General features: G+C 42.6%; 2 protein-coding genes across 9 annotated transcripts; one reads left to right on the top strand and one right to left on the bottom strand.

The window, feature by feature from the left end:
- Nucleotides 1-111: 111 nt before the first annotated feature.
- Duox (dual oxidase) lies at nucleotides 112-19,636 on the top strand. Of its 8 annotated transcripts, XM_076372156.1 has the most exons (22): nucleotides 112-888; nucleotides 967-1,237; nucleotides 1,324-1,717; nucleotides 4,510-4,590; nucleotides 5,848-6,009; nucleotides 10,159-10,346; nucleotides 11,201-11,405; nucleotides 11,796-11,962; nucleotides 12,584-12,820; nucleotides 13,054-13,499; nucleotides 13,777-13,978; nucleotides 14,260-14,586; nucleotides 15,436-15,660; nucleotides 15,766-15,984; nucleotides 16,292-16,495; nucleotides 16,578-16,890; nucleotides 17,078-17,452; nucleotides 17,533-17,750; nucleotides 18,071-18,532; nucleotides 18,845-19,000; nucleotides 19,081-19,209; nucleotides 19,335-19,636. In XM_076372156.1, exons 3-22 carry the CDS (start codon nucleotides 1,588-1,590, stop codon nucleotides 19,461-19,463), a joined length of 4,575 nt encoding a protein of 1,524 aa, XP_076228271.1. In that variant the 5' UTR covers nucleotides 112-888; nucleotides 967-1,237; nucleotides 1,324-1,587; the 3' UTR covers nucleotides 19,464-19,636. The 8 variants fall into 8 exon arrangements, with proteins under 8 accessions (XP_076228271.1, XP_076228272.1, XP_076228275.1 ...); XM_076372157.1 differs by having other exon boundaries at nucleotides 112-1,237; nucleotides 1,330-1,717; XM_076372160.1 differs by having other exon boundaries at nucleotides 112-1,237; nucleotides 1,324-1,707; nucleotides 5,852-6,009.
- A 172-nt stretch (nucleotides 19,637-19,808) lies between these two features.
- Nucleotides 19,809-23,310, bottom strand: mol (dual oxidase maturation factor 1 mol). Its single transcript, XM_031988798.2, has 8 exons — nucleotides 22,962-23,310; nucleotides 22,585-22,851; nucleotides 22,079-22,136; nucleotides 21,861-21,995; nucleotides 21,447-21,666; nucleotides 20,384-20,595; nucleotides 20,127-20,322; nucleotides 19,809-20,038 (listed from the first exon to the last, which is right to left on the bottom strand). The coding sequence occupies exons 2-8, from the start codon at nucleotides 22,747-22,749 to the stop codon at nucleotides 19,867-19,869; spliced, it is 1,158 nt and encodes a 385-aa protein (XP_031844658.1). The 5' UTR covers nucleotides 22,750-22,851; nucleotides 22,962-23,310; the 3' UTR covers nucleotides 19,809-19,866.
- Between the last annotated feature and the right edge of the window lie 86 nt (nucleotides 23,311-23,396).

Raw genomic sequence — 23,396 nt, 5'->3', positions numbered from 1 at the left:
GTTCGTGCAGTAACTGTCACTAACATTTCAGGTGAAACGGAGCTAGCTAGAATATCGTTGTTCCCTGCGAGGATCGAAGAGTGTTTAACAGATGTATAACAGAAAAGATGAAGAGGACACTGGAAGGGATCGAGCAAGAAAACTGGACGCATTCCATTGACCTTTTAAGGATCAAAACCGAGTCATCCTTAAATTAATTATTCTATAATCAAAATATTTATGCAACCCGGTGAATTACACTACAAAAATATTGACTCAAATGCTGACTCACGATTGAACATTTCAGTAGTTTATCCGACGGTTCGTTTTCAATGTTAACACTGATATTAATTAGCAACATTCGAGTAGAAACCGAGCCTCAAAGGGTTAATAAGGATTATGCTTGTATGATCTCCTTCTCGAAATGCAATCGCCTTTGCCGATTCGTGCCAAGGGCGATAAAAATCGCCCGGTAGCCACGGTCTGTCTCTCCGGCGCTGTCTCTGTCCCTCCGACGGGTTGACTCACGGTGCACGTCTTCGCGGAGAGCGTCTCGCGCGAAGTCCCGTCACCGGCCCTGCCAAATTTCTCGAATTCCTTCGCGGACCGTCGCGGCGCTCTTCATAATTATTCTTAATAGGAAACTGGTTCCGAGCTTTGACGCCGAGGAAGAGACTGACGAGGATTTCGCAACGGTTTCGGGATTAGTTTAGGAGCGAGGCAGCGGCGAGCCAATTTAATCTGCGTTCCATCCGCGTTATTCTCTAATTATGTATTTAGTCGGGCGTCGAGTTTCTTGACTCGAGCCCGAGAAGTCTCTAATCACGGTTTCGCAAGGAGGGAAACGTGAGTCACTGGGGACCCATCGAAACTAGCCAAGGGTGAACCGGCACCGCGACGGTTGCACAGGTTCGAGCATCGTGTCCGATCATTTACAATCTATCTCTCCTTCGTCTGGAAGACACCGCTTCTCTTCTACTCTTGCAGGGCCTATTATAACGACCATATTCCACTTGACGCTTACGAAACACGAAATAACACAAGCCAGACGAGCCTCTAACGTCCAAGCAGATCCGACTAACTTTTAAAGGACAGCATGAATCACCTTGCCTCACTGCTTAAGGAGTACCACGCCATCCTTGCCACGCTGCATCCACTTAGCAAAACCGCAAAGCATCCGAAATCTGTACCTTCACTTCACGATGGGCCTTCCTTGCCAAGGTCGCCGTTCCAGCCGACAGGAGCGCAAGAGGACACGGTAACAAAACTCAAATACTCCCCCATACCAAAGCAAGTCGCTTCAAATATCCATCAAAACCAGCCATTAAAACCACATTTTTTCAGCTACAGCCCTCCGGCATAAGGTCATTCAACGGTATCCCGTCGCCTAATTCGTCTCGAAGAACCCTGAAGAGGACATCCTATCACGACCATCCGCTTCATCGTCCGGATCGCAGGACGTCTCCCGGGGTGTCCACGGCGGACGTCCGTCGTCGACCTTGAAACCCGGGGGTCGGGGAACCTCTCTCGGTTTCGCCTTGGGTAATCGGTGCCGCGTACTCGAAAACTAGGCCTGCGCCTGCGGTGACGTCGCCGCGGTGCGTCGCGATGTGCACTATGGCAGCGGGGGCAGGAGGAGGAGGAGGAGGAGGACGAGGAGGTGGTGAAGAGGGAGAAGTTAGTTACACGAGAGCCACGGGGGGAACGGCGAGGCGACGGCGAGGCGAGGTGAGGCGAGGTGAGGCGGAGGCGTGCGTTCGTTCGCGGTAACGAAACAAATAGGCCGGCGACTTTCACCGCGTAGCCAAGAACGGCTATAGAACACGGCACGGAGAGGCGAGAGCTCGCTCGCTCTTGGCCCAAACCGCTCTCGGGTACGCCGGGTACCCTCGCTCGCCTGTTCCCGTCGTCCTCGAGGTGGGGGACGGAGGAGGGGGGGATCCTGCTCGAGCGCCTTGTAGCGGGCACGAGGCACGGGGGCATACCCCGAGCGAACGGGCCTCGATTCTTTTTCTTTCGGCCGCGTCGCACACGTGTGTCGTCTTCGTCTGCCGTTCCCGTGGCCGGCGTACACCGCGCGACTCCTCGCCGTCGTCATCGTTCGCCGTGGAGACCGTCCTCGCGTCTCACGACACTCGCGGAGAGAACGTACCCCGCTTGTTTGTCCCGCCGCTTTTCCTGTTCCGTTCCCCGCCGTTTCTGTGTATCCTTGTACCGTAAACCGGGCAGCCGATATTATTCCAAGTGCCGCGGGCCCGGAGGATGTTACTCTGCACCGGCCCGCGTTGAACGTCAAAGGCAACATCGGGCTCCGGCGTCGACGCTCCTCGAAGAGATGTTAGAGCTGGCCGTGCACTTAGGATGATGCGACCACCGCCACCGGGACGAGACTTGGCGCGGCTCTGTGCTTTTACCTGGCTCCTCTGGTGTGTCTTGCCTGCTGGGACCGGTACGCGGCCACTTTCTTAACGTAGAGCACCTGCCGTGATCCGCGTGCGAATCAGTTGCCCGGGACGAGCAACCCGCGAGAGTGTGCCGAAAGTGAAAATATGGAACGCGACCGTTCCGTTATGCTCGCTGTTCGCCTGTCAGAGGCGGTCAGGGGGATACGGCTCTTTGTTCTAACTCGAGAATTACGTTTTGAGACGGTATGCACCGGTGAACGGGATTTCGTTGGATGTCGGGATTGTTCGTCGTTGTGATTGTTCATGGGGTTCTAGGGATTAAGGGAGGATCGTAGGCGGTGCCTGTAGGGTGATGTCGGAGCTATAGGAATGTTAGGCTGTGCGACGTGTGTACATTGTTGGTAGATTCGTGTTACAGTGGGTGCATGGTTATGTGAGTAGATGTTTGTGCGATAGGTGCAGCAGGCCTGGCTCTAAGGATGGTATGTCTGGAGATTTGAAAGTAGACCTCGGTATAGACAATGTTTGCAGATTGGCTTTTGTCTGTGTTATCTGTACACTACCACTAGACCTCTGGTCCAATGCGTGTAGGTAGCGAGTAGCGAAACTGGACCGATTGAAATGCATTTTTGATATAGTCGTTTACATATTGAGAGCAGATTAATTCACTTATTTCAGTAACAAATCCGTAACGGTTTTATTGTAATTTATTAGCTACCCAGCGTTCCTTATCTTTCCAATAATTGATAAGACAGTACGCAGCTGAAACCAGTTGAACATTTTGCCCTTAAGCGTTTGGCAGTTGCAACTCTTGCGTTTTGGTATACTTTCAACTAGATTCGTTTGTGCATCGGTGAAGTGCATATCGACAAACGCGGACGGTTTATATATTTACAGTAAGATGTGTAGTTATTTGTGTATACAGGGTACACGTTGATGAGAAAGTCACTCTTCAGACGACACCGATACTCCTTATCACTTTCTACTGAAAGTTTTGACCAGAGAAAGTAGAATAGGGGTCTTCTGTTCTCCATTGATGATCGGCGTGCCAACTGGTAGCATTTTGATATCTTCGTTGAATATTATACAGTGTTGAAACACGCATTCCGCTTCTGCTGTTCCATTTACTCAATTAGATTCAACGGGATTTTTTCCCTCTGCGCCTCGCTGTATCAGGGTTAGCGAGTCGAAGTCGTTAGATATCACTGCCTCCCGTTAGATACCGTTCGCCAGTCTCGTTGGATGCTGCTCTGCCGTCCCGAAGTCGACAATAATTGAAGTTCAATGTAGCAAAACGGTTCAGCGATCCTCGCGAAGCTAATATCCCATTGTATTCGCGACCGAACATAGTTCTCACTCACAAACTAGCAACCGATAGCCGGATCTCTTTCGATATCTCAGATGCGATCATACTAATTTATGTGCATACCAGATCCTGCGACCGATTAACGTTGCCCGTGCCGTATGCCAACCGATTGATTGTCCAATGATTAATTCGGGAGAGGCCACTTAATTGTCGAATAACGATCGTTCCATTCAGTTTATGGAATACCTGAATGTTTCGTTTACTACTGTGTATTTATTACTTCTACCTATTTACTTGTTACTGTCTGTTTATTTACTAGTATTTACTACTGTCCATTTATTTATTTATTAGTATTTACTACTGTCTGTTTATTTATTTACTAGTATTTACTATTGTATATTTATTTACTAGTATTTACTACTGTCTATTTATTTACTAGTATTTACTACTGTCTATTTATTTATTTATTTACTAGTATTTACTGCTGTTTATTTATTTATTTATTAGTATCTATTCATTGATTTTTCTATTTCATTCTGCAATGAGAATATCGCATAAAGTAGCTTGTTATAAAATTGTTTTCTCAGAGATTAGTCAATCGACAGGCTTGGCTAAAGATTTTCATTTAATTGACAGCTGCAAATGAGGACGATCCTTGAACCATTCAGCCACCGTCGTTCTCCTTTCATAAAAAAAGACCGATTGTTAGCATTCCTCGACAGTGAACTTCGCTTTCTTTGCGAGACAATCTTTTTCTTTTCTTTCTTCTGCTTCTTCTTCTTCTTCTTCTTCAGCGAACACGTTGTCTTCTTTTTGTAGGAGTGCTTCATAGCTATGCGGACAAACAGAGGTACGATGGATGGTACAACAATCTGGCTCATCCGGATTGGGGATCGATCGGCAAGTATCCAGAACTACTCAATCAATTTGATCCTTTCATACTGATACAATTAATCACGTGAATTCTCGTTGTCCCTCGTTTAATCCAGATACTACCATTATTTTCAGAATGATCATGATTTTGATGAAGGTAATTTTATTTTACAATATTTGTACTCTTTTTCTTGGAGAATGGTTCTTTTTTGAAACAATAATTTGGTACAATAATTTTATTATCACGTTCCTTTTAGATTAGAAGAAAGGAAGGTACATTATTTTCATGAATTAGAAGAAAATATTTGGCAGTGTCTGGATTAATTACAGATTGAAGATGAAATCAGATCATTTGAAAACGTCGGATAACGGGAGTTTAACCTTTAACGAATTCTTTAATTAGATGAAGTAACGTGAAATATTAGGTAAGCAATCGTGAAATGAAATTGCGAGAAATGGAAAAAGTATAGGCGATGTCATTTATACGCGTATAAAAACGTGGCCACGTGAAAAACGCAATTAGTCAGGCCGACACGCGTGTCACGGTTCTTTAAGCACGAAAATTATACGGTTTCGCGCTAGCGCCGATCATCGGGACGTCGATGACAATATTAATGACCGTTCGAAATAATCGTAAATCGAGGGTGAAAAAGGACATCGTAAAATTCCGAACAATCATTCATTCCTGGCGACTGGTACAGATTGTACAAGCCGTTTCATCATATGTGGGCAGAGTTTTGTAATTAACTTTCGTGGCAAGTTTATACCTGAAATAATTCCCACATATTATGAAACACCTTGTACAACATATTCCTCATATTTGGAACGTCCAGAATGTCGTAAAGGAATCCTTAGGTAATTAGATCCGCTTCGAAATGCTCGTCGGGTAATTAATACATTGTCTGACTATAAACGGTGCGATCCACTGTGCGCCCAATTTATTCACTACCAAGCAATTAGAGTGACTTGTTTGTAATTTGTTATGAAAATTCGAAAAGTACTGCTTTTTATATAATTTATAATTCGTTATAAGAGTTGTTATAAAAATTGGAAGAGTACAGTTCTCTAGATAATTTCCAGTTTATCATAAAAATCAGAAGACAACAGTTCTCGATTTTCAAAGCGTTTCACCGCTTTTCTATCATTCCATTTCAAATTTCCTCACAGAGGCACCTCCACGATTTCAATAATTGTAGATTGAAAATTCTCAAACCGGTCATTTCGGCCCGTTTGCTGATTCTCCACTGTTAATGATAATGCTGACACGGTTCCGTACCTCCGTAGACAGCAGGCTGATACGAAAGATGCCGGCAGCGTATTCCGACGGGGTCTACATGCTCGCCGGCCAGGACAGACCTTCCCCGAGGAAGCTCAGCCAACTCTTCATGCAAGGCGACGACGGGCTGCCGTCGGTCAAGAACAGGACAGCGTTGTTCGCTTTCTTCGGTAAGAAAGTTACATCATTAACACGTCGCACGATTTCATAGAGCAAACCATACGAAACGGGAAAAATATATTAACCCTTTGCGGAAGACTGTTTTTAGTACAAACCTTTCGCAGATTCTGCTAAATTAAACGCTGAATACTTAAATCATGAAGAATAAGGAAACTGTGTACTGATTTCTTGCTGTTCGAATAGTTGAATCATTTGTTTACTTGGCGTTCTAAATATGGAGGTTTGATCTTAGTAAAATGCCGACATTCGTCCGCAAAGGGTTAAATCGTTTCATTGAAATGCATTATTATTGCTTGCTGAATATAACCGCGTTCGGAAGCATTGTTTATAATATAGAAATATTGTCAAATAATCGTCGTTTAATTGAAATGAACGAGAAAAAGCTTCCGAGTGCAAAGGGTTAATCTAATTTCTTTCACTTTTGATTTCACGTTGAACGTGGCCAAGTTGGCGGCTCTCCAACTTTCGGTCTCTTGTTTATGAGGATGCGTTCGGTGCAGTCGAGTGCATATTGGAGAAATTGTTTCGAAGAGAGTCAATAAAGCATTGCAATTAATTTGCACTCAAGTGTGGTAGTATTCAAATTAGGAAGAATTCGGTGCAGTCAGTCACTTCCTGTGAACGCTTAAAATGAAAACTGGGTCGGTCGTCTCATGGAAATTTATGCATAAAAATAGAGCTAATTCTCTTTACGCTTGTATATTTTGATCGTTCGGTTCAGTCCGATTGCCATTGTATCGGAACCATTGCTGACGTTCGCCGGCCGACAAAAAAGAACGTCCCAACAGCCGGCGCGTCGTCATCCGATCACCGCGCCAGAATGAATCGTGGGTGATCGATAACGGGAAACCGTGATGCATCATCCGAAAAAAGTTCGTCAAGCTTACAAACACGTATTTCTCATCGGAATTACCCGTGAGCATTGTTCCAGAACGTAATTTCCGATTTTTGTGCATTCCAATGGAGAACAGGATGTCGATTTAAGAATATTTAAGGAAAGATGAACCTCTTAACGCAGGCATAATTGATTTGTTATCATTATATACGATTGGTAATGTAGAATTATTCATAATTACCATTATGAATTAATACTTACATTCATAATTAAAATTATGAATTAATACTTATATTCATAATTACTATTGTGAGTTAATATTTACATTCATAATTACTATTATGAGTTAATACTTATATTCATAATTACTATTGTGAATTAATACTTATATTCATAATTACTATTATGAATTACTATATTAATTGTTTGCAAGTATCGTATGGAAAAGCGATTGAGATGGAAGTTTGATATTAGAAGCTTTGATTAGAAAACAAAGATTGAGAAAGTTCATGTTTTGGCGTTTGCAGTTATTAATTATTATCCAACATATTTGGGAATTATAAAAAAAGGCGTTCTGACCTAGGAACAACGAAATAAACCCTTTATATAGAAAGAATATCATTTATTCCATCAGAATTCACAAAAATCTGAAGATCTCAAAAAATCGACTCGACTGTTGGTTTCTGAGCGATTCAATTGCTGCTCTACTTGATGTTCCTGACTTTCATTTAAAACATTCTTTACCCAACGAACTATATACGACAGAATTTAGTTGACATACTTAGATGATGGAAATTCTAGTTTCCAAGTTCGATTCGAGACTCAAAATCAATTTTTCAGAGCAGAATAGAGAACAGTTCTTCCTCGCATACCAAAAATCATTGGATTTATTCTATTATCATTGGATTATTGAATCATTGTATTTATTCTATCTTCATTGGATTAATTCTATGGAGTCGTGCACTTTCAAATTTCCCACGAATATATGCAAATCCGCCGGTTGTATGAGATAGTCGCGTGACTAATCGCGGATAAGCCTCTCACGATCAATTCGAATATCCGTATCGCGCCGTTGCGCAAAAAGGCCGAATGTCCGGGATCAAAACGGTCACGAAGCCGGTCGATTGATTCTTGTCGGTTCGACTGTGAGCTACTGAATCGCCAACGGCAACAATCATCCGGGCTGCGCCACGCGGCAAGACGGATTTAGATTTCCTCGTGACTTTGTCCCGTTCCAAAGACAATTCGACGAATTCTTGCACAATTTGGATGAGCGTACGCATCGGTCTACAGAATGATAATATCTGTAATCAACGGAAATAGCTGTTGCAGGGAAACAGCGTGCGATAATAGTGGTAATAAAAACAGCGACGAAGATACAGAGTGATAGGATCAATGATAATAACAAGAAAGCGTCATCTGTGTTTGAACATAGAATATACTTCTCTTGTTTCATTGTTACTAATGCTATTACTGTTATTGTAATTAGTACTGTTATTAATACTATTATTGTTATTATTGCTATTACCGTTATTGTTGTTAGTAGTATTGTTATTAGTACTAACAGTGATAAAGATCAGCAATAATAACAAGAAACTGTGATGTATATTCAATCATAAAATTTACTTTTCTGATTTAAGTATTATTATTAATGCTATTTCTGTTATTGATATTAGTACTATTATTGTTATTATTGCTATTACAGTTATTGTTGTTAGTACTATTGTTATTAGTACTAACAGTAACAAGATCAGCAATAATAACAAGAAACTGTCATCTATATTCAATAATAAAATTTAGTTTTCTGATTTAAGTATTATTATTAATGTTATTGCTGTTATTGTTATTAGTACTATTACTATCACTGTTATTAGTACTATTACTACTGTTATTAACATTAGAACCAGTAAAAATGACTGGTATTAGTTTTTGTTTCATCGTAAACGTCGAAGTAGAATACGCTCGCCATAGCCAGACAAACGATTCTTCGGTTCGCTCGGCGATTACCGTAAATCGTACGATTCTCTCCGCGGAATAATATTAAGACGTCGCCTCGAACGATCGAGAGCAACGAGAGCGCGCATAACTTTCTTGCCGAAACCTCGCGGTAAGGTTGAAGCCTTCGAGGAAAGCGTGTCCTCGAACAGGAAAGTAAAAACTGGGACGCTCGCCTAAATTCCTCCGGCGCGTGTTCCTCTTGCGCCCGTTTCGTTCCACGGAAGCGATACGTGTATCGGGAAAAGTCCGGGGAACCGGTTGCCCAATCCGTCGCATTCGGCGGAGGTTTAGCTGAGATAACTGTTAACCCTTTAACCCTTTGCACTCGAAAGTTTTTTAGTAGGAATATTCGATATTCCTCGATGAGATACAGACGATGTTCTTTGACGAGGAAACATATATAAATTAAGGAAAGTTATTTTATTTCGATATTCCATGTATTGATGTATCATACGAAGCTTAATATTATATATAAGACTTTATAATTTTGCAAATCGAATCAAGTGGTGACTGAGAGTCACCTCTCGAGTTCAAAGGGTTAATTCCCAGCGTCGACTACTCTGTCATTAAGCCTTTGCACTCGAGAGGTGACTCTCACCGCTTGAAATGAAATAGCTTTGTTCGATGTACGAGCGATTTCTCTTAGAGTCAGTTTCACGAAATGTCATTATCTCGTCAGAAAATGTTCAAAGATTTCTAGTGGAAAACTTCCGGGTGCAAAGGGTTAATACATTAGAATTTATGAGAAATCTTATGATTTCTTTCTCTAGTGTGCTCGATGGAACTTTGTCAGTTTATTGGAAAAAGTGTTAACCCTTTGCTTTATAATAACGTGTGAGACTCGTGAAGGTTTCAAACAGAACTTAACAAATATAAATGTTAGTCAATTATTGTGAATACAAATGAAATATCCTTTCGTTACCAATGATTATAATTTAAAGCAAACACAGGCATAGAATACACCTAAAATTCGTTTCTCTTTTCAATAAATTATTAATGGCAAAGTAGTCGTGTCGATCATAGTTGAAAAATAAATTATAGAGCAAGGGGTTAAAATAGTATATAGATTTCATGGTACAAAATACTCGAAATGGGAAAAGTACGATATTAAATCATTTGATTGAATTGCATTGTTATTATTGCAGGTTCATCTAGCTGAATGTCACCACATTAGTTAATGTTTCCAAATAATCATGGTTTAATTGAGTGAACTGTAGTAATTCGATTTGGTTGGGGGTCACCGGTGACCCCCATGGAATTCAACGTGTTAATGTACACACAGCTCATCGCACGGAAATGATTTCAGGGCAGCTGGTCACGTCGGAAATAATCATGGCCAGCGAGAGCGGCTGCCCCATAGAGTACCATCGGATCGACGTGGACAAATGCGATCCGGTTTTCGACAAGGAGTGCCAAGGTAACAAGTACATTCCCTTCCGTCGCGCCGACTACGACCGCCGAACAGGACACAGCCCGAACAGCCCTCGCGAGCAGGTAATTCCACGGCGCAGGCTCCTCGTTAACCCCTTGCCCTACAACGAGTGAGACTCAGACTCAGAACAATATTCAACAAGAGATAGGATTACCGTCATAATGATATATAATTATGTATTAGCTAGCGAACGTGTTAAACGAATCATTTCTGAATCAACGTAGAACTATTGATAATAAAAATGTTGAATGATACATCTAAAATAAGAGAGTAGCCATAATTTCTAAGTAAACGAGTTTTGTACTGTTTTATGGAAGTTTGTTGGAAGCTTTAACTAAAGGAATTATGTTGTTTTGAATAATTATTATACTGATAACTCACGTTGTTCAATTATCTAAATTTGTAGTTAAAATTTTTAGAACATTTCACGTTTGAAGTAAGAATACAAGAGTGGACGTTTACTTGATTATTTAAGAGAAATATGTAAATCACTGAACTAGAAACTGCTTAGAGATCCGAGATTAAATACGAAGCTTAATAAATTGCACGCAGAGTCCTTCGGATAAGAGACTGACTAACGCTTGTTCTATCCAAATGAAACCATTGTTATTAACGACGGGGAAAGCGGCGATGATTAAGAGTCCCATAACGCGCCTCTTTCTGCATAATGATTTCATTGCTGAACAGGATCCAATCGGCTTAAGTAGAATGTCTCCCAACAAGGGTGCCCTTTGATAATTAATTCCATGATCCTAATCGGATTTGCGGCGACTATAAATACCGTTACGACTCCGTAAGCTAATGAGGATCTATGAATAACTGTCCGTGACTCGCCATTTTGGGAACCGTTCGATGACGAGATTTCCACCTGGGGAAATAAGTCGCGAAAATTAGCTCTGAATACGTGAGGTTCCAGATAAACAAAGTGACGAGCTGGATCGACGGTAGCTTCATCTATTCGAGCAGCGAGGCGTGGGCCAACACCATGAGATCATTCAAAAATGGAAGCCTCCTGATGGAACCGACCAGAAAATTCCCCGTGAGGAACACCATGCGCGCTCCTCTCTTCAATCATGCTGTACCACACGTGATGAGGATGCTGAGCCCTGAACGTCTCTACCGTACGTTGATCTTTGATGACTGGACTGCGAATGTGTATGGGAAACTTGTTTGAGAATATTGTCAGAGTATATTATTTATCTTATTCAAAGGCTTTGAGAATTCAATTTAAAGGTAAATTCGAAGACGTGTCTTGATATTAATTTAATACTAAGACTATTGAGCAGTAGAATTGACTTTATGAAATTGCTGTATAAAAACTTTAAGAGTGTATCTATTGAGACTTGAATTGATTAATATGTTAGTTTGTATATTGAATCAATTTCTTTAATAATTTCTTAGAGAAACATTTGTTATCTGTTTGATGATTGCAAAATGAATGAGTCAGGAATGTCTGCAGTCTACCGAGCAACCAGAAATTCATTTGGTAATAAGAGATCATTGACATTTAGTTCTTGGGGACCCGAGGACGAACCAGCATCCACCGCTTCTGGCTCTGGGAATTTTGTTTTACCGGTGGCACAATGTTATCGCGGCCAGAATACAGAAGGAACATCCGGATATGGGCGACGAAGACGTGTTCCAGAAGGCGCGACGCATTGTAGTGGGAACGCTGCAGGTGAAGCTTCGACGTACTCAACAATTCAATTAGCCCAGAATTTCAGTTTACACGTTGACTGCCTAATACTTGTAATATGACTACTATGATACTAAATCATTAATAATTATTTCCAATATCATTTGCCTCTGTTATTAAAGGATAAGTATTCTTATTATATCTTTAAGCTGTCTAGTTACTTATATTACTGAATATTTTTATTTAAAATCAAGTTTTTTCTCATAATTGTTCTTCAGCAATTTAGAAGGTCATTGGTGACCACGTAGCAGTCAAAGTGTTAAATTGAAATCAAGAACAGTATGAATTTTCAATGTAAAAGGAACTTGATTTAGTAATATTCCCATGGGTGGAATTAGATTTGATATACAAGTACACACGAAGATTAATTATGTTGACATAACTACCGTAATAAAGTAATGAATACGTCTTTCCAGCGCAGCGCAATCCTCGAGCACACCGCTGTTACGCTGTAACTATATATCATTTGTATGTAACTGTATACGGGCAGCGTAACAAGATACACTAATTTCATAGTGTTTGAAGAATTAACATGGAATCACGAGCCATGGCATCTTATGAAATCTCGCGTTAACACGTTGTGCCTCTGTGTTTGTATTGCAGAATATTATATTGTACGAATACCTGCCGATGCTGCTGAACGACGATCTACCGCGTTACTCAAGCTACAAACCGGATCTTCATCCAGGGATCAGTCACATATTCCAAAGCGCCGCTTTTCGGTACGGGCATACTCTTATACCACCCGGTATATACCGTCGAGATGAAAATTGCGAGTTCAGGCGGACCAACACTGATCAACCTGCTATAAGGCTTTGTTCCACCTGGTGGGACTCGAATGTGAGTCTAAATATTGTGTTGATGCGACAATTTTCATGTTTTCTTGTATGTTAACAGAAAAATTGTTCCCTAAACGAATAACACCTGTCTTCAAACTTTTGAGAATTCCTTTTATTTCTTATAAAAAACACAACTTCTGCATCAACTCAGTAAATTCAAATTATTAATACTATTATTGATTGAATTATTAGATATTGTGAACTGGTTATAAATAAAATATGTCTATTCTACAGGAGATCCTAACAAACAGCACAATCGAGGAGCTAATAATGGGACTGGCTTCTCAAATAGCCGAGAAAGAGGACAATCTTCTAGGCACTGATATTAGGAACAATCTCTTTGGTCCCATGGAGTTCTCAAGAAGAGACCTGGGAGCGTTGAACATCATGCGAGGAAGGGACAATGGACTTCCAGATTACAATACCGCCAGAGCACACTTCAAGCTATCTCGTAGGAAAACCTGGAACGAAATCAACCCTGAATTGTTCAACAAGAATCCATCTTTGTTGCGTACCTTGGTGGAGATTCATTTCAATAACTTGAACAACGTCGACGTCTACGTTGGAGGGATGTTAGAGTCCAGTTCCGGTCCTGGTGAACTGTTTTCCGCGGTTATCAAAGAGCAGTTCCTTCGGCTGAGGGACTCTGACAGGTTCTGGTTCGAGAATGAGGAAAATGGGTGAGCCAGTAATTTCCATAATTAAATAGATTAACCCTTTACGGATGAACGTCACTTTGGCCAGATGAAATTTTAATATTTGGAAGACCGAGTGGCGGACAGATGATTTAATTAGTCAAACAACGAGACATCAGCACGTAGATCCCTTTTTCCTATTAATTAAGCAATTGATGTATTATTTAGCTTGATCTGCTGAAGGTCTTGTACATGTCAAAGTCTTCGTCCGCAAAGGGTTAAGGTATTAAGGACAGTTTTGTGATTCTGTAATTGTCTGTAGAATCTTCACTAAAAATGAAATAGAAGAGATCCGTCGCGTTTCTTTATGGGACGTGATCGTCAACGCTACTGGAATTGAACCAGAATCTATACAGAGGAACGTGTTCGTTTGGGAAGAAGGTGACCCTTGTCCTCAGCCCTATCAGTTGAACTCGACGATGCTGGAGCCCTGTGTTCCATTGCAGCGTTATGATTATTTTGAGGTGAAGAGCAATCTATGAATTTCACTAGAACTATCTGATGACTTGTTCTGTCAGCTATTGAAAAGATATAAATGATTCCTTGAGAAATTGAATTTGCGTTATCAGTTTGCGTTTGAGTTATCAGTTCAGAAATACGTGAACTGAATTACAAATCCATTGAAACCCCAATGCATGTTCATATAATTCTCATAGAAAAATTAGATTTAATTGCTCGGTAGTTCTAGTGTTAAGTAACACATTACCTAATGGACAATAACAAAGAAATCTTTTTATTCTCAAAGGGAAGCGAGCTGGTGTACATATACGCTTGCGTGTTCCTCGGTTTCGTGCCGATTCTGTGCGCTGGAGCCGGTTACGGTCTCGTGAAGTTGCAAAACCGCCGACGCAGGCGGCTGAAGATCCTCCAGGAGGAAATACAGAAGCGGAACGACGGGAAGATCTGCGTGGACAAGATGATCGTGCGCGAGTGGCTGCACGCGAACCACCGGCGGCTGGTTAAGGTGAAATTCGGCCCGGAAGCCGCTCTTCACATCGTCGACCGGAAGGGGGAGAAACTGCGGACGTTCGATTTCAGCGAAGTGAACACCGTTACCATGGAGGAGTCCCAGGTAGCTGTGGCAACCGGCCTCGCTTTTACCGTTTCATGAAATACCGGGAACCTCTGAGGAAACCGCGGAGTCGCGTGAACGGGCGCGCGCGCGCTCAAAAGACTTTCCAAAATCGAACCGGGCCAGGTGAAGGCAGCGGGAGGCTTTTGTAACGCCACGCTTTCTTGAACAGACTTGAAATTCTTGCTACACGCGAACCAATTACAGCGGTCGGAACGTGATTGGGAAGTCAGGCAGCTGCGTTGTTTGCTGGGGATACGGATTCCTCGAGATCCTCAAAAGGAAGCTATCTGTTACAGTAGATGATTGATCATTGATGGATAAATGTGTTAACACTAGAACTATCGGATGGACCAAAATATCATTCCTAATTTCTTGTTTTATAATTACTGAAAAGTAATTATTAGTGATGAAACTGAAATATAATTAACATTTCTATAAAGTGATTTGAAAAAGATTAGGGTAGTTCTAGCGTTGAGATGATTGATCAGTATTTTAAGCCTTTGCACTAGGAAGTTTTTCACTAGAAGTATTTCAACATCTGATGAGATAAAGACGATTGTGAAACTCAAAGAGAAATCACGCATTGAGGAACAAGGCTGTTTTATTTCAATTTTTCTCAAACTGATGCGTTGTGTAATGATATTGAATATCAAATTGTATAGTTCTACAGTGTAAAATCAGGTGATGAGTGAGAGTCCCTCGAGTGCAAAGGGTTAAAGATATAATTCATTTATCCTATTGATCAAAGAGGATTATATGCGTTCAAAATGGCTGCCCCTTTGGAGTAATCTTTAAATCGTCTGAGAGACTGCGGAGCTTGGTTTATAACAATGGTTTCCCGTTAAGGAGAACGAGAATGGTCATCGCAAGGCGTTGGTGCTTCTCCGTATACCGCGGGACTACGACCTTGTCCTTGAACTGGATTCCCTGGCCTCGCGTAGAAAGTTCATTGCGAAACTGGAGGCATTCCTGGCGTCCCATAAGAAGCACTTCACGCTGTCACAAGTGGGCCGGGACATAATGCTCGCCAAAGCGGAAACGAAGGAGCGACGACAAAAGAAACTGGAGCAGGTTGCCTTTCCCTTTAACCTCGTCGCGTTCTTGCCGCTTAAGGGCGAACTTGATTGTTGCCTGTCTCTCCATACCGAGGACTAACGGAAACATTGTCTCCCGTAGTTCTTCAGGGAAGCTTACGCTCTCACTTTCGGCCTGCGACCCGGTGAAAGGCGGCGACGCTCGGAGGACAGCGACAGCGGGGAAGTCGTCACCGTGATGCGGACCTCGCTTTCTAAAAGCGAGTTCGCCAGCGCTCTTGGCATGCGAGCGGATGCTGTCTTCGTGAAGAAAATGTTCAACATCGTAGACAAAGATAGGGACGGTCGCATTTCTTTCCAGGTATCATCGTCGATTCAGCAATCTTGATAATGGGAGCTTAATCAGATGTAGGCAGATGATAGCGAAAACAGTCGATGGTAGTTGATGGTAGATTAGGATAGGTGAAACAGGATTGAAGATATAAAGCACAAGCTTGGCAGATCAAATGTTATTTTTACTAGAATATTTAATTTCTTTTTAAAGTGTGCTTTATCCATTTTGGAGTATTATTAGTATTATTTGTTTTAGATACTTTAGTAGTTTTAGTTATATTAGAATACAATCTTGATAAGTTGAAGCAGGGCATAATTATAATGAATTCTTCCAGGAATTCCTGGACACGGTTCTACTGTTCTCACGAGGAAAAACCGAGGACAAGCTGAGAATTATTTTCGACATGTGTGACAAGGACAGCAACGGAGTGATCGATAAAGAGGAATTGTCTGAGATGCTCAGATCATTGGTAGAAATCGCGAGAACCACCAGCTTGTCCGACGATCACGTTACAGAACTGATAGACGGAATGTTCCAAGTAACTTTCCTATTAAATTGGTTTTTTTCCCTCTGCGTCAGCAATGCTGCAACCCGAATGTTTGTAACGATGATGCTTTCAGGACGCTGGTCTCGAACGGAAGGATTACTTAACCTACAATGATTTCAAGCTGATGATGAAAGAGTACAAAGGGGATTTCGTAGCGATCGGGCTCGATTGCAAAGGCGCGAAGCAGAATTTCCTGGATACGTCGACGAACGTGGCGCGTATGACCAGTTTCCATATTGATCAACTTCCGCCGGAGGATTCGAAGAGCTGGGCGCGGAAACAGTGGGACGCCGTGTCGACATTCCTCGAGGAAAACCGGCAGAACATATTCTACCTGTTCGTTTTCTACGTTACGACGATCGCCCTATTCGTCGAGCGATTTATATGTTAGTATCCAGTCCCGTAGCTCCGTGGAATTTCGTTTCGGAAAGTCCCGTCATGCGAGGAAACGTTCACTCTTTTTTCGACGTCCTCGATAAAGAAACAAGAACAATCGGAGTGATTAAAGAGAAAGGATACTCCCGGCGTGTTACGACCGCCGCAAGTATTTCATGCCGCCTTTTTTCTTTTCAGATTACTCCTTCATGGCGGAGCATACCGATTTAAGGCACATAATGGGAGTCGGGATCGCTATAACCAGAGGATCAGCGGCGGCGTTGTCCTTTTGTTACAGTTTACTGCTGTTGACCATGTCTCGCAATCTCCTTACCAAGTTAAAAGAATTCTCGATTCAACAGTACATCCCGCTGGACTCGCACATACAGTTCCATAAAATAGCCGCCTGCACCGCTCTGTTCTTTTCCGTCCTCCACACGGTGGGCCATATGGTGAACTTCTACCACGTGTCCACTCAGCCACTGGCTCATCTGCGTTGCTTAACGAGCGAACTCAGTTTCCCCAGCGATGCTCGCCTCACCATTTCTTTTTGGCTTTTTAGAACTGTAACAGGTTGTACAACTGATATTCATGTTAATTGCGAAACGACTGGTCCGAGCGATGCTAATGGAATTATTGTGAAACGTCCGCAGGTCTGACGGGGATCCTCTTGTTCGTTGTTATGACGATTATTTTCGTGTTCGCCCATCCGACCATCCGCCAGAAAGCGTACAAATTCTTCTGGTCAACTCATAGTCTGTACGTGGTGCTGTACGCTCTCTGTCTGATTCACGGCTTGGCTCGGCTAACCGGCTCCCCGCGGTTCTGGATTTTCTTTGTTGGTCCAGCGATAATTTACGCTCTGGATAAGGTAAATTGGACAGTGCCATTTCTGCGAATCTATGCTGGCGACTGCTATTAACAGTTTCATTCTGTTGAATCTATAATATGGTAGTTTTTCAAATGTATTTTAATCGTGTATTTTAATTAAGTTTTGACCATGAAGTATTCGCTTGTACTTGGACTATAAGCACATACATTAATTAAGTTTCGACTATATTTATTGCCATGTAAACACAGATTCTAATTGAATCTTAATAATAATACTCTGAAAATATAGAGTATTATTATTCTCGAACATGATTGAAACTCTTTGTATCCGGTGACTAATTGTCAATGTAAAAATTCCAGGTAGTCAGCCTGCGGACGAAGTACATGGCGTTAGACATTATCGAGACGGAGTTACTGCCATCGGACGTGATAAAGATCAAGTTCTACAGGCCGCCGAATTTGAAGTACTTGTCTGGCCAATGGATCCGCCTCTCTTGCACCGCGTTCCGGTCGAACGAATTCCATTCCTTCACCTTGACCTCGGCGCCTCACGAAAACTTTCTGTCCTGCCACATCAAGGCACAGGGTCCGTGGACCTGGAAGCTGAGGAACTATTTCGATCCTTGCAATTACAATCCCGAGGACGAGCATCCAAAAATTAAGATAGAAGGACCATTTGGGGGCGGGAATCAAGACTGGTACAAATTCGAGGTCGCTGTGATGGTTGGCGGTGGAATTGGGGTTACCCCTTACGCTTCTATGCTCAACGATCTCGTTTTTGGCACTTCTACGAATAGATATTCAGGGGTTGCATGTAAAAAGGTAATTGAGAGGATCTGTATAAAATTAGTCCATCGTATATTTTTCATATTAACAGCACTTCTATGAATAGAAATTTATGGGTTGCATGTAAAAAGGTAATTGAGAGGATCTGTATAAAATTAGTCCACCGTATATTTTTCATATTTTTAACAGTACTTCTATGAATAGATATTCAGGGTTGCATGTAAAAAAGTAATTAAGAGGATCTGTATACGATTAGTCCATGATTACCATGAATATTTTTCATACTTTTAACGTTTATCCTGTAGCAACTTTTCCTGTGTACCTTTCTAATTGCTCGTCTCTTTCCAGGTCTACTTCCTGTGGATATGTCCCTCCCACAAGCACTTCGAGTGGTTCATCGACGTCCTACGAGACGTCGAGAGGAAGGACGTCACGGACGTTTTAGAGATTCACATATTTATTACACAATTCTTTCATAAATTCGATTTGCGTACTACTATGCTGGTAGGTAATCTATAATAATATTTAGAACGTTCCATTCCCGCATTCTTCAAGAACAAACCAAGACAAAAATCCTTTTTCAGTACATTTGCGAGAACCACTTCCAGAGACTGTCTAAGAAGAGTATTTTCACTGGGTTGAAAGCGATAAATCATTTCGGCCGGCCTGATATGACATCGTTCTTAAAGTTTGTTCAGAAGAAACACAGCTACGTAGGTCTATTTTTTATTTACTCTGCTGACATCCTTACAAGTGGATCAATTCATGAAACTATTCAATAACGATATCCTTCTTGACATCAAGTATAATCTCAACTGTTCAACCTTTCACGTCTCAGGTCAGCAAAATAGGAGTATTTAGTTGCGGACCACGCCCCCTAACGAAGAGCGTGATGTCGTCTTGCGATGAGGTGAACAAAGGCCGCCGCCTGCCTTACTTCATTCATCATTTCGAGAACTTCGGCTAGTCTCGATCCTGCCGCGGGCACAGGAGAAGAAGCGATGGACTCTATCGTGACTCTCACGGGACTCTACCTTATGTATATATTTATGCGCGTGTGCGCATCGTTTATTTATACCGAGTATTACATTTCTTATTTATGTTAAAGAAAAGAGAAGAGATGAATATTTTTTTTTTCAATACTTTTTCTTCACTGAACACGACCTCGCGAACACCTAAAGTGCAACCCTCGATTTTCCACGTTCTTGGTCACTTTTAGGTTTCATATCAAGACACTTAGCAGGAAGTGTACCCGAATACCAACAGAGTTCCAGGATAAACTAGCGGCTGAAATGTTTCGTAAACTGAAGTATCGAGCGGAATGAAAGTATTTATTTCCGGAATCGTCCAAGAGTCGTAACAAACAGAAGTCAGCCATTCATGTTCCTCCGCGAGGACGACGGGAACGGATAAGACCAGTTGTTCTTGCCGGTGTCCTCGTGATGGAAGTCCGAGGGCTCGTGCGAGGTGTAGCCACGATTTATCACGCCTTGGGTGTCCTCTTTCGCGTCGTGTCTGCTCTGCAGCTTCGACGACAGTTGGCTGAAACGATTCGTGGAAACGGAAGAGTTTGAGTCAAGGCGAAAACAATCTCCTTTAGTTAAGAAAGCAAAATAGATGAGCGAATTACCTTATTATACGATCACCAAACGAATCCTCGATTTTAGGTAGCCTTCGCCTGATGTTCCTCGTGTCGAAACTTTCCTCTATGATCACGTGCCGGTCGTACGGCGTGTCGTAGTCGACCTCTAGTATAGTGGAGAACTGATGAGGGAATATCATGTCTATCGCAGTTATCACCGCCCCGACGAACAAGCATCCGATACCTGAAACCAGCGCCATCCCTGAATCCTGTCCCTTGGAACTGTACTAACACGATGCACCTACCGGATAGCAGGATCAGCCAGTAGTTCCATCCCAGATTAAAAGCAAGAATAGAACCGTCTATGTGAGCTATCAGCGGCTCGCACGGTAGCAATGCCCAGTATATTAGATTGGTCAGCAGCATGCAAGTACCGGTGAAAATCATACCGTAGGCTCCGTAACGTGGCACCACCACTAACAGCAGATTCATCATGGCCCAAGAGGCGAACGATGTCCTGGAAAGTAGTAAATGTTAACACGTTGAATGCAGTACGAGAGCAGGATACATGAAATGGAAGAAATCAGATGTTGAATCATTCGATGGAATTGCATTATTGTTGCACGTTCATCTAGCTGAATCTTTTCGCATTAGCATTATTCATAATGTAGAAATGTTTTCAAATGATCATCGTTTCACTGAGAACTATTATTTGAAAACTTTTCTATATTAGAAGCAATACAATGCAGTGACATTCTCAAGACAAACCTGCAATAATAATAACGTGATTCAGTTATATAAATTGATGCCACATTTTCATTTTGTATATTTTTCTCAGCAAAATCTAGAGGCACTCAACGTATTAAACATAGAAGCTAGAATGATTGCATACACTTCATTTATGTTGTGAATTCTGTTTACTTAGAATCTGCTAACATTATTCATCTGCTAAGCATTATTCATAATATAGAAATGTTTACTATTATTTGAAAACTTTTCTATATTAGAAGCAATACAATGCAGTGACATTCTCAAGACAAACCTGCAATAATAATAACGTGATTCAGTTGTATAAATTGATGCTACATTTTCATTTTGTACATTTTTCTCAGCAAAATCATGAGGCTCTCAACGTATTAAACATAGAAACTAGAATGATTGCATATACTTCATGTTATGAATCCTGTTTACTTAGAATCTGCTAAAAAGGAAAGTACAATATTGAAAATAGACTGTGGGTGTTTATCATGTAGAAGTGATTCATTCAGCTAAGTATAAAATGAAATGAAAGTAAAAACGTAGATGCATAATATCCACAGGCTGTTCAAGAATGACTCAGTTAACTTTGAGAAGGATCACAGTATTTACCAAAGCATGAGTGAAGCATAATAACCAGCCTGACGGTACTTGCTGCCCCATGAGAATCCTTCTTGATGAAGGCTAAAGTATTCAGCTAACGAGACAATAGGAAATGGAGCACCTTGATTGAGTGCTTGCTTGAACGCACTGGTCATCTCTCCAGTGCTTCTCCACCAGAATCTCTCATTGTACTCCACGTCGTCCATCGGGTGTTCATTGCTTGGTAACACTGGAAGAAACTCAGTCTTAGTAAACAGTTGAACCGATGAAACTACAGTTTAATATCTAGAACCTCCATTTATCTCCATGAGATTCTAAGTTTATCCAGTGCCTTATGACACTTGCCAGCTGGAATGTCATGATTAATCAAGACCGACGTACTGGTCAGATGCACGTCAATTGAAGCATCAATTGATGACTCACATCGGTAGGTGATATTGATGTGCATCAGGCCTATGTAGCCGCCGATTTCGGCGGTGGTCTTCTGCCCGGAGTACGCGCTGTACGTGCTGACGACGGTCGCGGAACTGGTGTGCCAGGATGAGCCATACTGGGCGACTGTAAAGAGTCCTCGTTACTGTACAGAGGCGGCTCGCGTCGAAAGAGAAAACTCGGTTAATTGCAGGCAAAGTAGACCGTACCTTGTATCGAGGCTCCGACGAAGAGGCTCAAGGTCACGGTGAGGAACGTGCTCAGTCTCTGAAAACGAGAGAACCACGCTTTAAGCGGCAACGTCCATTCGGTCGATCAATCAGCAGTGAAACCACCGAATTCAAAGCATCGAACATCAAGAACCTCGTTCAACGTTTCAGACGCTGAAGACTACATTAGACTGAGTTTACCAGCAGAAGCCATAGTCGCGTGGATATACAAAATCGAGAATCAAGTTCTATAAACATGTCTTAGAAGAATTTAGGTTTGTACCCTGAAATTCCCTAAAAGCCATAATATTCTCCATCGCCTAAGCGACTTTATAAATCCAACTCCGAGACTGAATTTATAATTCAATTTACGTATCGCTACAGATTCTCCGTTCGTTCAAAGCGTTAGTTTCTCAATAATTCTAAAAGAAATTGGAATAGATGATTCCGACGATTGTAACAGTTAACAGGCGAGACTCTCGACGCAGTAAGGAAAGAATACCAGCCTCCTTTCGTATCCCGGGGAATATGACTAGGAACGCCGTGAAGATCGTGCCGAAGATCACGAAGACGATCACCAGTGGTACGTCGCCGGTGACCGGCGTCCGGTTGCTGTAGCTGTAGAGCGTCGGTCCGCCGTCGATGCGGAACGCGTCGAACCATCCCTTCATCGTCGCCGGGCGATTTTTCGTGTCGCGACCCTGACGGGGCCGGCCAGTTCCGGTTCTCCTCGGCTCGGGCGGCTTCGCATCGGGGGACTGTCCCCGAGTGTTCTTCGCGCGAGGAACGTTTAACACGAAAACCAACACGTAAAGTAGGTACCTCTGCTCGGCCCACGGTTCAACATAGCCTCCCCGGCGGGCTGGCGGATTCGTGGGTGTACCTTAGGTCGGCCACGCTCGGCTGGCGGCGTCCAAGGACGAGGGATTGCGAAACGAAGGTGACTTGGCTGGAGCGGAGACGGACACCTGCGCAGCGGTCGGCACGGAGGTCCGGAGTCGGAGCGGATACTAAGGCCCCCGAGTAGGTTAACGGGTCTTCGAAAGTGATTTCCAGCGGCTCGGTAGAGGGGACGGATGCCGGTCTAGAGGGGAGGATTGAAAGAGAAAGACAGGTGGGGCTGGCGAGGAGGAATCGGCGCGGCATAGGAGAAGGCCGGAGAGGGAGAACCAGAGAACAGGGATAAAAAGGATGTTCATTCCGATCAGCTGAGCCAGGAAAACGCGATTACCCCGGACGACGACGACGACGACGACGACGGTGCGTGCGGCCCAGGTCGTCGTTTTATTTCGGCGGCGAGCCGCCCGCCGATCGATGA

Source organism: Nomia melanderi, chromosome 11 (genome assembly GCF_051020985.1).
Source record: "Nomia melanderi isolate GNS246 chromosome 11, iyNomMela1, whole genome shotgun sequence".
NCBI classification, from domain to species: Eukaryota; Metazoa; Arthropoda; class Insecta; order Hymenoptera; family Halictidae; genus Nomia; species Nomia melanderi.
Note: the sequence above shows the minus strand (reverse complement) of the source record. Positions and strands in the feature narration are given on the sequence as shown.

Coding starts and splice junctions, on each gene's coding strand:
- mol (XM_031988798.2), bottom strand. CDS start 22,749: ATGAAGGGATGGTTCGACGCGTTCCGCATCGACGGCGGACCGACGCTC. Junction 20,596..21,446: donor TATGCTTCACTCATGCTTTG/GTAAATACTGTG, acceptor ACTACTTTCCAG/GACATCGTTCGCCTCTTGGG. Junction 20,039..20,126: donor TTTGGTGATCGTATAATAAG/GTAATTCGCTCA, acceptor GAATCGTTTCAG/CCAACTGTCGTCGAAGCTGC.
- Duox (XM_076372156.1), top strand. CDS start 1,588: ATGTGCACTATGGCAGCGGGGGCAGGAGGAGGAGGAGGAGGAGGACGA. Junction 15,985..16,291: donor ACGGTCGCATTTCTTTCCAG/GTATCATCGTCG, acceptor GAATTCTTCCAG/GAATTCCTGGACACGGTTCT. Junction 17,453..17,532: donor GCTTTTTAGAACTGTAACAG/GTTGTACAACTG, acceptor AAACGTCCGCAG/GTCTGACGGGGATCCTCTTG.